Source organism: Meleagris gallopavo, chromosome 3 (assembly GCF_905368555.1).
Source record: "Meleagris gallopavo chromosome 3, MGAL_WU_HG_1.1, whole genome shotgun sequence".
Classification (NCBI taxonomy): domain Eukaryota; kingdom Metazoa; phylum Chordata; class Aves; order Galliformes; family Phasianidae; genus Meleagris; species Meleagris gallopavo.
This window is the reverse complement of record NC_139406.1, coordinates 53,549,265-53,564,634: the sequence shown is the minus strand read 5'-3', so window position 1 is coordinate 53,564,634 and position 15,370 is coordinate 53,549,265. Positions and strand designations below refer to the sequence as shown.

General features: G+C 38.6%; 1 protein-coding gene and 1 non-coding gene across 2 annotated transcripts in view; both read right to left on the bottom strand.

Annotated features, from left to right (window-relative positions):
* The window catches only part of UBE2V2 (ubiquitin conjugating enzyme E2 V2), a 29,408-nt gene extending 22,310 nt beyond the window's left edge, over window positions 1-7,098 (bottom strand). The window contains exon 1 of the mRNA XM_085221063.1: window positions 6,981-7,098. Coding sequence (XP_085077189.1) covers window positions 6,981-6,996 — 16 coding nt within the window. The 5' untranslated portion in view covers window positions 6,997-7,098. The remainder of the gene's footprint in view (window positions 1-6,980) is intronic.
* A 3,220-nt stretch (window positions 7,099-10,318) lies between these two features.
* On the bottom strand, window positions 10,319-10,391 carry TRNAA-AGC (transfer RNA alanine (anticodon AGC)). The gene has a single exon. It is a non-coding gene; the product is annotated as a tRNA-Ala (tRNA).
* Window positions 10,392-15,370: the final 4,979 nt, after the last annotated feature.

Here is a 15,370-nt window from a genome sequence, read left to right as displayed (position 1 = left end):
GCTAAGAAACGCCACCGTGAACTCAGAGCTTTGTTGCATCCAACACTGCGTGTCCACTCGTGCCTAACTGAAAAACCACACCAGAATGAAACAGTTATGTCACTACAGCAGCTCACCTATTGCCATAGTCAGGTGTGTTTTGGACAAAGGTGGAAACCATAGGTCACTCAGAATTTAAAAATTAACTCTGGAGAGGTAACTACTGAATGAAATGCAACGATTCGGTTATCATAGAATCATAGAATGGCCTGAGTTGAAAAGGACCATAATGATCATCTAGTTTCAACCCCCCTGCTATGTGCAGGGTCCCACAGGTGGTAAGATTATTAAAAAACATGAGACACTGTGATGTTTATCAAATTAAGGATTTTATTGCTATTCCAATTTTGTACCAAACAACCTATGACAGGAGGTTAGAAAAGAGTGTTCAAAACAATACCTATCACTTTAAAACCCACCAGCAATATTAATTCCTATTTAGTCTGTGGGATGAAGATTTTATCAAAGAAATGTTTCCCATTTCTCTTTTCAGAAGTTCAAAAAATAAATTAATTAATTAAAAAACACCCCTGCTTAGTACAAGTAAGCTCACTATTCAAAACGTTAAGCTATACAAGGGTACAAAAGACTAAATGAGAGTTACTACAGCAAATAGGCTCTATTTTTCAAGCTTTCATCTTAAAGCTGAGCTTACATCGGCAGAGAGGAAAAAGGATTTTGAATACATACTTTTACAGCTATTTTTTCAAGGAAAGATGGCATAAAAATCGTTGCAGACTAGAGGAACCAAACAGAAGCCAAAATCTCTTACCATGAAATGACTTTCACAGGGTCTGCTTTAATAGTAGGAATACAATGTGTGACCCAGATAACAAGAGCAGCAGCAAGGATTTAGTTTAGCAAAGCTGTAAAGCTGTCTAAAACGGGTTATCAGTCATTGATTAGCAAACACTTTTTCTAAGACCTGCATAAAGGTCCTTTGCAACATGACTCAGCACTCAGAGCACAAAAATAAAGATCTTTTATCTATGGAAAACAGTCTGATTGGAGATTATTTTGTCAGTTGTACACCTAAGGACAGAATCAGGAAACGTTCCATTCACCACATATTTAGTAGTGAGAACTGTCACCAAATTCTTTTCCTATTTTAACTTTGTGATAATCGTGTTTCAGTCTGCCATTTTCTACACACCAGGTTTCAAAGGTTCAAATTCCTTTACATTTTCATGACAGTATGTTCCATTTCAGGGAGAAAATGCATACACTTTTTACCTTGAAAAAAGTTCTAAGATGAGTAATACTGGATACTTCACTAAGACTATACTGATAGCCTCAATAAAGCACAGTGTTTTTATAAGAACTGCAAAAAATGCTTATTATTTACTCAAGTACATTTCAAATTCACTTAGCTACCCAGTTACGAACAGCCACAGATGCAATGAAAGAAGGTGATTTTTTTTTAAGCAGTTACTGAGCCAAAGTGTTAGAAGCTATTTTCCTGACTTTTTTCTCCCCTGATACAGTTGAAGCTACTGATTTCTTCTGAAATAAAGGATTAATGTAGAGCTCTGAGGTTTTAGGTTTCCACTGAAGGTTCCATTTGTTTCCAAATGCTAACGACAAGTGATCTTCAGTCACGTACTCGAGGCACCAGACCTACTTGACAAGGTTGTAAAGTGAAAGCTCATCTAATTCAGAACCAGCCTGACAGCTTGACAAGCTTTTGTAGCGATGTACTGATTTTATTCAAAATATTGTTTGTATTACATCTCATTAGTGCCTTCCAAATGTCAAACAAAGAAAAACATTCTTTTGGGCAAAGGAGTATATAGCAAAACCCTTTTGAGTACAGCTTAAAACAGCTATGAATACCTTCTCTAGCAGCATCTTATCTTTACACAACCCATGCTGAGGTTCCCACTAGCTAGCTGAGACAGCAAGGCAACAAAACCTATGCGACATGAGAGCTGAAGCTGATTTGCTACTTGAGATCAAGTTTTGGTCAGGATGAAGCACAAGCTATTGTCTAGGAAAACGCACGCAAGAGTAGATGGAGGGAAAGGAGGAAGAGTCTGTCAACAGTTGAACAGTTTCACAGCACGTACTTATGTTGCTTTAGGAAAAATCTTCAGAAAGGCAAAACACAGAAAGTAATGAATGTGTATATGTACCTCAACTCCACTGATTACTCATGAGGTTTGGCAATTCTGTTCCCACACATTAGAAGCCTTCTCATGTGAGAAACCTTAAATTTGTAATATAGCCAATCTGTCTCCAAATACTGAAAGACAGCTATTCCTGAAATGGTGTCCCTTGCCTCTTCATCCAGGCTAGTATTATCTAGGATTGTATGCAACAATTTAAGTAATGGGCTTCCATACTAAACTTGATAATACCCTTGAATTTCAAACAAATTCTTAAATAAGTGGCCTGCTTTAAGGAAGGTGCTTAGCCTCTGAGCATACTCTTACATAGCCACTGTGGATGTATGTTGGAGCTTACATTTAAAGACCAAACTATGAAATACCAGCAACAGAGAGGAATATGGTAAGGGCAAAGTTCTGAGAAGATACCAAACGTCCTGCCTATGCATGTCACAGTCAGAAAGTACTGATGGTCTATATATAGTTCAGAAGCTGTTTGTAAGCAAGATACTTTTCAATCCAGCTGAAGCACATGCGAATTAATTTGCGGCTTGCCACGACACTTTAAAGCAGGCAGAACAATTCCAGTTTCCTTGTGCATAGGACAGGATGGAAAAACACCCCACACACAGAGCGCTGCCACACAGAATACAGCATTCTATTCCTTTTGTTTTCTCTGATTACTTACAGCTTCAGGAGTTCTCTGCTTTACAGAGCTACATTATAAATGCAAGAACAAACATTTATGAGGACTGTAAAATTCTGAACTGCTGTTAACTGGCTTCTTGAATAAATCCAGGGTAAGTGATTAATAATGTCACAGAGGTATAATACAGAAAGGAAGGAGGAGTAATAAAGCCTTGAAGGTAAAACATAATAGGAGAACTATTTCTCCCATAAGGAAGAGGAAGGAAATGAATACCCAAATAGTTCAAAGGAAAGTAGAAACCCAGCCAGGTCAAGTTTAATACGCAAGTTTTCTAGATGCAAAGCTTAAATTGTAGCATTTCTCATATGAAAAAAAAGAAGTCCTCAAAACATTACTTCAACATCCCACTAATGAATAAATTAATTTATTATTCCTTTAAAGGGCTCATAATATCTAGCAGCCTCCAAACAAGGTATGATAGGTCACTAATGTCTATCCTCCTAAGCACAGAACAGGCAGACATCAACTTGATCTTGATCAGAGAAGAACTGTAAAAAATACAAAGGAAAGTGCTGAGAAATTACCCCACATTATGGAATCATCTTCAGTGGAAGATTTTTAGGGAAAATAGCTTTACAAACAGAACAAAAAAAAACCACACACAAACCCCCCCCATCACCAAGAAAGCTATTGCCAGTCCTTGCTTCACAGCCTGGGGAGTCAGACCATTTCCAGCCCTTCATTTTCAGCATCAGCATCCTTATAGCTGTATTCACATACGCTTAGCCTTGCTTTAACCAGATCCAAAGGTTTACATAGAAGTAAACACCAAACTTAAGAAACAAGGCAGGCACTGACATTGAGCAGTGTCATTTCTAATCAGAATCAATTATATATAAATTTAGAAAGAAAAATTATCCTCACACAGGTAACACCAGTCACACAAAGTAGTCAATTCATCTTTAAAGATTAGACTATTAAGTGAGTAGAAGTAAGAAGTGTGGATTTTATAGAAACAACATTTCTTCAGGATCTAGCTGTGCTTCTCTGAAGCCATTAAGCACACTTTGCAAAGAGGTTGTTTGTGCTTACATATAAGAAAAAAATTGTGAATCTCACCTATAATTTCTGACCGTAGATCAGCTGACTCTATATATATGTATATTTTTGACCTAAGACAGATTTCAGGAAACCATAGGCAGTTTTCACTGACTTAGTCCTATTCTAATCCAAGCTACTTCATATCCTCAGTGGAAGAGCAAGGAGATGGAAGACTTCAGCAATCCAGTTTTAGACACTGCAGTCTTGATCTTGTCTCGAAGTGCAAAAATTAACTCCTGAATTAACTTCTTCAAATTATGTCGCTGATCAGTTTCTTCTTCTATAGTTACATATGAGATTTTAAATGGCATGCTTTGCTAATTTTTTTTTTTTAACCTGAAGCTATGTTCAGTCACATCTTGTGCTCTACGTTTTCAAAACATCACAAAATGAATCTCCAGCTAAACCACTTGGAATTGGTACATCATGTCAACAACAGTTGTTCTTCTTTTTGAAAAAAAAATTGATTTGTTCTTCCCCATTTCCCCAGCAGTAACCACACAAACAACTCAGGTCCAGCTACAAGCAGCAGCTGTCATATTGCAGGATTAATCAAAATTATCTTAGGAATGTCAGTCATTAAGACATTAAATATTTACATGTAAAGTTAGTTAGTATAGATGATGATTTCTAAAAGCAAGCACTGTGTAGCTGTGAAATGTCTAACATACACATTTTCTTCACACACTAACGAAAAGCTATTTTCAAATTAGATTATTTGTTCTTAAAAGGCATTTTTATTATTATTTTTTAAATGATTGTTCAAAGAATGAGCGATCTCATTAAAGGAATTTCTGGAATAAAACTGAGACAGTTGACCTTGGTAAGTTTTGTTGGCTTTCCTTGGTGTTACAATTTCATTATTGGATTTCACGCAACCAAAACATTCATTTTTCTGAAATAAATAAGGATGAAGCTGAATATTACAGCAAGAGCAGATGAAATTCACATAGGTATATAATAAATCACTCCCTCTTTTCTTCCATAAATGAGCTTAACATGGCTTCATGCTAAAAGTTGGCCTGGGTGAAATCTTAAAATTTCTACCTAATATAGGGAAAGCACAACGACAACAAAAAAATCCTATCTCCAATCTGTGCATATGTAAATAAAAAGCCAACAGCATTTTCCCCACTGCAATAAGCATTTTCCTCCAGAAGCTATGACTAAATATTCCTAGCAGTTCTGCAAAAGAGGGTTTGCTTTGTTTTGCTAAAATGACTTTGCTGTTTGGGACAGATGCATGTATAATTCCGTAACATTTTCCACTTTTTGGGAACTTTATGTGTGGCTGTATTTCTGAGACAAAAACTACTGCACCACTTAGTTGCACTACGCAAAGTATATAGGAGTTTCTAAGATATCACATGTAAGACTATAAAGGACATTTATAACAGTAAAACCATGGAAATTTTGTTCAAAAATTATTGCTTTTTATGTAGTCAAATACACTGTAGGAAGAAAACAGCTTTTTTCTATATACAAATTTTTAGTAACAGATACTCTACAATAGCCAGACTGAATGTGCCGATATGCAAAATGCCAATGCTCAAAGCACATGTCCTAAAACTTTATTTCCTGTACATACCAGGAAATTCCATGTCAGAGCCCAGACACAAGTAGAAGTCTTTGGAAATTATTTCATAGTAAAATGATTAATAAATTTTTTAAAACGTTGACATCAGGTATTATGCTAATTCAGTTTAAAAAAATAAAATGCAGTAATCCATAGCTGACTAAATACTGATCTCTAGTATATCTATTCCAGCTCAGTCTAACATAGGCAATAATAATATTTCTTTTTTGGACTGCTCTTCGGACTTGCAAGAGCTGCTATGTGTCCAATTTGCTGTAATCTTTCCAAATTGGACTCTGTGCATCCCACATCTCCAAAGTCACATTAACAAGTAGAGAGAATGTTCTCCTACCATAAAAAACACTCTCCCTGCAGAATCAACAGTATGGTACTAAAATAAGACATTTCTTTTTCTTTTTCTTTTTTTTTTTTTTCCCCTGCATTGTTAGTCTCAATCCCTTGACGAGCCAGTGGATTGGGAACAGAAATGAATCGACCTGGCCAATGTGCACCCTAGAGTGAGCACTGAGGTCAATTTATTCCTTTGTCCTGAGCTCTGTCAACCCCATTTACGTCTTATAAGCTCTCAGGAGTGAGAAAAGAGTGAAAGACACCCTGTAACTCTCAGCTTTTTACAGTAGAAAAAGGCCTTATTTTTCAAGTCCTTCATGAAACAAAACTGAGATGGTATATTTATGCTTCTTAAATTTTTCCATTCATGACTTGAAGAAATGTTCTTATGTACTAATTTATTACCTGCTACCATGACATTCCACTCAACAGATTCTATACTGATTACTGATACATGATTCATTCTCTTATGCTCCCAAGTTACACCTCGCAGCTCTTTGCCTTTCCATTTGCCCACATGATAAACTGGCTGCCCACTGGAAGAGAATGAGATGCTTCACTCCTTATCCCCAGCACACTGCAGTCACCAATCAACTGCAGTACTTTTCCTCCAATGCACAGCACAGGCCAGACCTATGTCCCCTTGCAGAAAGAGCAAAAAGACACCACCTTCACTTTGGAAAGATGCTATACCACAACTACTGTACACAACAAATTGGTGCAGCAGTACAAATCCTGCTACAAGCCCTTATCCTGCAGCATTTTTTTTTTTTAAACAGGGCTGGTAACAGCCCCTCCATTCTCTACACGTACACACATCCACCCCTTCCTGCCTCTTAGCACAGTCTTCTCCACCCCACCACTCCGATTCCCAGAATCGGGGTACTTTCTCTCCCCACTGACGCCCCAGGTCAGGCTCTTACGGCGGCGTCGCAGCCCTACAGACAGGAGGGACCGTCCCCGGGGCCGAGCCCAGCCCGGCGGTGCTGCCGTTTCCCTTTCTCCCCATCGGAAGAGACCTCCACTCGCTCCCGCCACTGACAGTTCGCCCCGTCCCCGAAAAAGGAGATCTGTCCGGCCCTCACGGGGAGTCCCCACCCCCAGGCACAACACCCAACTCCCCGCAGCAGTCCCAGGCCCGCAGAGTCCCCTCACAGACCTGTGGAGCCAGCCATCTTGTCCAAACCCCCCCGCGCCGGGCCGGGCCTGCACGCCACGCGCGTCACTTCCGCCAGACACACTACGTCACTTCCTGCACCGCTCCGAGGGGCGGGCGGGAGAGCGGCAAATATAGGGGGCGGGGTGAGAGGTGTGGCGATGCGGGGAGGAGGTCCCAGAGAATGAGAGAGGCTGCAGCGGTAGCTGGTTCTGGCGGGTATACGGGGAGCAAAGAAGAAACACTGAGGCTGCTGTCTGTGCATATACAAAACGTTGCATCTGCTCAAGCTGTCAGTTCTTCCGTTGATTTCTACTTCTTTTTACAAAGCTGCTAATTCTAACCAGATTTCTCTAATAGGGATAAGCAGCGCTTTCAGTGCTTATGGTGACAGAATTAGAAGTGAGCTTTCCAAGGACAGCAAGCAGTCTGAACACACACACACAAAGTCACAGTACTTGAAGATTTTACTTCTTTATTGTAACATCACTAGAAAATACCATGGCCTGGAATGGAAGAAAATACAGCGTGAACTGTCCTTATTTTTCTGATCAAGACTCAGCCCATTTGTTTTTCTGAAGGATTTACTTTTTCAGGTGACCCTATGCTAACAGTCAGTAATACACCTGTGTATCTTCTCAGACATGATGCCAATAGGGCAACAAGCCTACCAACCCAAAGCAACTTACTCCCCATAACTCTGGAAGCACACACAGGACTCCACTGTCCAACTACATCTGCTGACTTGATGTAGGACACATGGTTACTGGCAACAAATTATTTCAGTGCTAATTGCAACCGCAGGAAATAAAGAAAAAACAGGTTGCAGGAGGAAGAAATGGCATAAGTTTGCCAGCAGAGAAATGCACCCTTATGCTGAGTGACTCTAACAGCTGTCCTATTTTACTCTTTGAATGTTGACCTAAGTTTATTGGGATAAAATGTATTATTTTATTTTTGCAGCATTAAATTAAAAAAAAAAAAAAAAAAGCCTGATAACTAGAAGCTGAACAAATTCAAATGTGTAGGAAGTTCCTTTTTTTTCCAAGCTATCAAGCATTTACAGATAGTAATGAAGTCACTTATCCTCAAAAAAAGAGCTCCTCTTTGAAATACAACTTCAACTCATGCAGGATGGATGCCGCATTCTTGGAGACATTCAAGATCAGATTGAACTAAACTTAGCAACCTGATCTACCTGCAGATATCTCTGTTCATTGCAGGGGAGTTGTAGTAGATGGACTTTAAGGGTCCCTTCCAACTCAAACGATTCTGATTCTATGCTTAGAACGTGATTCATGGCTAATAGTAACTATTAGAACAAAAGCCTTTTATAAACTTCATAGTCAAACACCACATAACATATCTTATAAGAAAACGTAGACCTGCGTGCTCAACTGAGAAAATTAATTGTACTACAATCATGTTGTGAAATAAACTTATTTATACCATGTATATTTTTGCACGCAGCTTCTACAGTCAGCTCTCTTGCTCTAAAAATAGTCTCCAGAATTGCCAGAGTAATGGTCCTCCAGACTCCATCCCATCCCCAGGGGTGACTGTTTAAGTAATATTTGGAACAAGGTCTGGTGAGAAGACAAATAAAGAATAATATTTCCCCTTTTCTCAGTCTGCAGCAAGTACAGACATACGATAACTGTGTCTTAGAGCAAGTTCTACCACAAACATTTTTAACTGAATGAATGATTAACTTGTGTAACGTTAAGTGACATATTATAGAGGACATAAATCTGTATGAATGGCAATAAAAACACGAATCAAACACAGCTCAATTCCCTTATTTGTTTACACAGAATATATAAATAAAACTACTGATTGCAGAAAGTGCAAATACTGCCATGAGTAGTGCTTTGGGGAGCTAGGACCCTTAACCTTCTCTATCCAGCCTGCTCTTCAAAAGACAATGTATCTAAAAAGTAAAGACATAAAACACCACATGGGCTAAGAAAAAGCTGTTACTTATAGTCATATTGCAGTGCTTTTACAAGCTCTAACAGACAGCAAAGCTCCATTATAGGGAGCTGTACATAAATATAATGAGCAGTAATTAGTCTGAAGAATTTACAGGTAGATACCACCATTCTACAAGTGACTACAGGACTGCACCTGCCTCACTGAATTTTCTCATTTCATTGTAGCACAAGTTGTGTCTGATTAGTTGAGAAGAGCAACATTATTCATCCTCTTTAAAGGCAGAGGAAGCATCAGGTATTATACAATCATGGGAACACAGCAAACTCAGAAGCAATAATAATCATACAGAAAACTACTACAGAATCCTATTCCAAGCAAATGTACATGTAAATCATTACCTGAGCTCAGAATGGACTCCTGAAGATCATAACTCTTTTCTCTCCAGTGAACCTCATTTGAACTACAATGATCTAGCAGCTTTAAAGTTACAATGCATCTTTTCGCTCCACTACGTAGAGAATATAACACAAATAAGAAAATTCTGTTTCTATTCCATCCATTGAGAGGTTAAGTTCTTTCTTCTCTTGTCTCCTGAACATCCATGCAGCACAGTATCATACCCTTCCTTAAATTGAAACCCAATTCATAAGTTTGTTTCCTTATTTTCATTCATTTCAGTATGCATACTCCCAAGATTCCAATTGCACAAATTGTCTCTATTTACAGGAAAGTTTTGCTCTGGTTCCTTATGCTGCCTCACGCTTGGAATACAAGCAGTGAAATAGCTGAATCAGCGAGTCAGAAAATCACATCAGAATTAAAAATATCTCAAAATGACATAAGATGTGCAGCATAGTTTTACAGAGAAAATTTCCATGATATTGCACAGATGTGAAACTTCAAAAGGAAAGAACATAATCTTGCTAAGAGAAACAACATATGGAAGACTGTAGCTCATTCTTTCTAATGAATAGCTTACACAACAACAACAAAAAAGTATTCCTCACAGCACAAATACCAACTTTGTTTCATACAGTAAGCTGTAATATAAAAAATAAATTTAATAATTAATTCAGTCATCAAATACATAATAAAATCATGAACCAAAGTTATCAAGGTACATTAAAAATCCCTAATTTATTTTTCTCTGTAATGTGTTCATGTTGATTACCACTGTATTAAAATGTCAGTGTTTTGTTATTTCATGTAAGGATTGTATTTCCCCTCATGTACAAAAGAAAGCCACGCCATTATGAAAAGCAAAAAACAAAATACTGAAAGCAACATATGAACAGTTTGCAGTTCACCCAAGTTTTTCACATTTATTCTTTCTTGTATAATGGCACAAATAGGAAGCATTTTCACTGCTTTTTATTTCACAATGAATAAACAGTGAAAACAAACACTGGAGAATGCGGGCATCGATCCCGCTACCTCTCGCATGCTAAGCGAGCGCTCTACCATTTGAGCTAATTCCCCACTTAAAAAAAAAGTTCTGAACTAGACTTACATACTGTAGAATTACTGATAACTGCAATACAACCACTTTTAATTATAAATTCATTGTTTCTTGCTGAGTCATTCCTTCTATTTACGAACAACCAACTGCAACATGCAGCTGGAATCGTGATACGTCATTCAGCATGTATACTGCCAGAATAATTCATCTCTTTCGTAACACAAGTCCTTGTTATTCAGCTGTTTTCACATACGATGGTCTCCAAAAGAGCAACCTATGTAAAAGGAATCAAATGCATTATTAAAAAACAACAACAAAAACTTTATTGAAAAAATGTTCCAAATTCAACAAGGAAGCCCAAGGTCTTTCCAGTTTTCAAGGCATACACATGAAAAGCCTGGTCCAGAAAATGTTTAATGAGTGATAAATACTATATGCCTGATGGAAACATTTTTATACTTATGGTTTATATGTACTATTCATTTTTAACTCACAAAGTAAGGAAAAATAAGAGAGCAGACTGAAGGATGGTGTTTGCATATTCCCAGAGCTCTTCCTTTTGCTAACAGGCTGCCACAGTTTACAAATAAATCCATATTTTCAACAGAGAGAAAAAATCTGGTTTTGCCCCACTCTCGACACCTTCCTTTCCCCTCCTCCAGAATCCTTTTGGAAGGTCTGGCATCTCTGCAGTGACACGGTCAAATGAAACTGAACTCCTAATAATTCTCATTTACTATTCATTACTGTTCCAAAAGCACCTTATTACTATATACCTCCTTATTTTTTGCAATAGCATAAAATGGTGCACTCGACAATAGAATTGAGACTACATTTCTCTGGAGGGTGAGAAAAATTCATAAACATTCCCTTATTTGGCATGGTAGTGTACATTTGCACACTTGCCCTATGTACTGTTGCACGTACATCTTAACACATAATCACCACAAGGTGATATCCTGTTGCTTGAACTTACACTGTTCCACTTGCAGAGGTAAGAAGATTGCTCTTGTGCCGTGTTAGCATTACAGTGGGCAATGACTTTTTGAAAAGTTAAGACATGTTTCTCACTCCATAAGAATATGACAACAGAACAGAAGGTGTTACTCACCCGTCTAGGGTGAGTAAGGCTAAGGGAAAATGCAATCAGAGTGTGAATGGAAGTCAGATTGCCACCTGGCTGGTTTCTATCTGGCCTAGCTGGTTTTCATGTTGTCCTACTGGCTGCTGCTGATGCTGAAAGGGCTGGTTTATGTAATTGCTCTTACATGATGGATGGCTTGGAGCTACCATACATATGCACTTAGCTGTTTCTGGAGCTGGATTTTTTGACAAGTGGCAACACAAAGCAGGAATAATTGAACCTACTCTCTTTAAGCAGTACAGCAGTACTAACTTGGTGCTTGAAAAGCTGTAATGTTGATTTCCAATGGATTTCCTAGTTGTGCCAACTACAAGAAACTAAGAATAATGATATTTAGTAAAGATGTATTAAGTTGTCAGCCTCCAATATCATGAGCAGTGCAAGTGAGAGCAGGAATCAGAAATAAGGCTGTTGAGAATTTATAGCTGTTTGTAAATATAAGCTGTATTAGTCCATCCAGAGTTAAATATAGGCTTTGGGGAGTGAATGCTTGTGTGTCATTCTTTGAAAGTTTGTAGAATGCTTTAGGATTAAAACCAGCATGAAAGGGATGCACTTCTGAAGAGAAGAGAGAGCTTTGTCTTATAAATAATGAATTATTCTATGGCAGCTGCTACAACATGCACAGAAGATTCTCCACATTTTCTGCACTCAGAATGCTAGGGGGGAAACATAACAGCTTTCTGTATCTCAAAAAGTCCTCTTTCCTTCTGAAAGTTAATTAAAATAATTAATCAACTACTGTGAACACAAAGCTTGAGCAGGGTCTTAGAAGGCATTACTGGCTGCACAAAATGGTCAAATCAGACTGCAGTGAAAGAAGCGGAGCATTTGGATAGTTAAGAGGAAAGCTACACAATACATCTGTATTTTTCTCCTGGGAAAGCTTTTCACTGGTAGCTGCAACTGTGATATCAAATCACAGTTTGGAGTTTGGAAGTGAGGCATGTGTTTTTTATGTGAACTTGTTTATGCAAATTCAGCCTGGAGGATCTGGGCCTAGGAGTATCTGCTTATTTGATCATATGCAGGAATTTAGAATGAGGTAGCTAATCAACAGTAACTATTCCAGGGTAAATAGAGGTCAGTCATTTTTAGCAGTGATGACAAAGAGCATATTTAGACCAGGCATTCCTGAGTTACTTCCTGGCTGGGTAGTGCTATTCTTTGGTAAAGGAGAAAAACAAAGCTTTTATCTTTATCTTTTGAAAAGATAAATCTTTGTTCATAGAAAGTTGTTTAGAGATGGTTACTATCAATTCAAACACTGCAATAATCTTAATTGACTGCTAAACAGCTCAAAGCCTGCCACTAATCTTGTTTAAATGCTATTATCAATGGTAAGGTCTAAGAACATTAAAGTTTCTTCAGAACCTTTTCTTCATTTGAGAAGTGTTGAAGTATCTGTTATTTTATTAACAATATTTAGCAATAGGCGCACTCCTGACTACAGAAAGTCATTAGCTTTTGAGAAAACCATCTCTGCCTTTGCTTGAGGAAAATTTTGAAAAATTCCAATTTTTTTCCTCCACTTTGTTTTGGGAAATACATTTAGTGATTTGCTAAATGGGAAGGAAAATAACAGGTAAATATACAAATCCAAGTATTTTAGGGTCATGCAACCAGGAACGTGGTTGTGAGGTAACAACAGCATCTGCCTTAAACACAGAGCAACGCACATTTGTTTAAATTACATTTTCCAGCCTCCAGCCTGAATGCCACACCTAAGAAAATGCATAGATATGACCCTAGTTGTGAATCTATATACTGGAAAAGGTATTTTTCTTTATTTAAATATAAATACACTGGCAGGCAAGGTTGTGCTTTTGAAGATTCACCTGCTGCCCTAGTGAGAAGACCAACGGTATGTGCAGTGCCAGACCTCTCCTCCCAGCTGTTTGATCATGTCACCTGAGGGGGGGAAAAAAAAAAAGGGGGGGGGGGGAGGGGTTAATAAAAGAGGAATTGGGACATGGGAGGGACGCCTACGAGGGAGCCGGCACTGCCACTAGAAGATTCCAGCATTGGGCGGAGCTCTGTTCCCCATGAGGGTGGGAGGAGGAGAGTCCTTGGAGTTGCTGTGGGGTGGTTGGTGTCAGCCTGGGAGGCCTTCGAAGGAGATCAGGTGGAGGGGTTTTTTTGCGGTCTTTCTGTGCTGTTAGGTCGTCTGGTCGTGGTGTTAGTGTGAGTCTGGGTTTCAAATTCTGGGGTATGGGCTGTAAGGAGGAGATGCAACCCTCAGAGCTTTGTTGGGGCATACTGCTGGAGAGGGGGGTGGTGGTGGAGTAAGCTCTTCTGTGGCTCTTTGTGCTGTGGTACTGCTGTGCCGTGGGCTTCAGTCTTTCTGGGATTGCTTCCAATGCCTGCTACAATGCCAGTCTTACACTGTATTAGAAAAAACGGAATAGTTGTAGTTTGCATTCCCTTCTGATGCTACTCAGTCAAAGGTCACTCAGTGTATCACTGAGAACAAGAAGTGAAAGGATCGAATCCAGGGACAACGTGGGTTGAAGAACTCACTGAGTTTAGTGCTATCTTAAGCTGACTGCCTTTTATTTCAAGATTGGTTATGATGTTTTTGTGTCAGACACCTGTGTTTTGAGTACGGATAGCTTTGTCTGTGAATGCATCTTTTCTACTGACAGCTCTGGTTTATCTGCTTTAATTTTAAAACAGACTGTTCAGTGGCATGTAAATTGACTAAAGATAAATTCTTGCGTTCTCATGTGTACCTAAGTAATTAGCTGCTATATGCTGATCAGCAACGAGTTTTGTATATCTTACAGCCTCTGATCTTTGTTCTGATCATTTACTGATCTAGTTCCTTGGGACTTTTTCTCTTTTATTCGGTTGGATGAGATCATTCTGCTTAAAACTACTTTATTAATCTAGAGAAATTCTCATATACTGGGAAGTACATAATTCTATTCCTTTGTAAAATCCACAGGAGGGAGCTCAAGATACAGCAATCCTAATATTTTTTTTTTTCTCTGACTGATGTATCGAACAGCAGGTTATGGTGTTAGGCGATGCGGTCTGCAGTCCCTGTCTGTGAGGTCAGAGAAACCCTCTAGGTGCATCTGATTTGGAAGCAAACTGAGCAGGAGCCATGAATGTCAGTGTGTGTTGCATCCTTCCTGTAAATCTTGTTGCATTTTTGTGTGGTGAGGCAATTGCTAAATGTGTTTTTCATGTGAGAATGTGACAAATAGAATTAAGCTGTGAACACTGGCAACCTTTTTGTTTGAATCTGAGAGGCATGGTTTTGTGATATTACAGAACTGCAGTATGTAAGGTGTAGTTGAAGTCTAGCCTGCCATTTTCTCATTGGAGAACACAGAAGCCATGTTTATAGGCAGGGTGTTACCGGAAGCAGCATCTTTTGCTGTATTTCTGTTTAAATTGGACTCGGACAGTAGCTGCTGTTGGACACTGACTGTGTGAAAGATGAGAGCAAACTTAGGGATATTTGTGCTGCTTTGCAATCTTACTAAAGGTTGAGCTCCAACTCCCTTGCTCCAGAGCAGCCTAGTCCTCTGCTGTAGTACCAGCAGAGGAAATTAAGCCTAACTGCCATTAAATAGAAGGCTTCATAAAGCAGGGAAATTTTTTTAAAATTATTTTCAATATAGGACCAGTATTTCTTTTATTGGTTAATGCATTCAGTAATATGTATGCTGTCACTCTCTGTTAGATATAATCTTCTCAGGTAAAGTAGTACAGAACATGTACTGGACTCTTAGTGCTCAGCTGATCTTTTCAAATTAAATTTAAAGCATTTTAAAATGTGTGTCAGAGAAATTGAAGCCATTGCAAAGGTTTTCTCTAAATTCCAGAACAAATTTCTATTCAAGA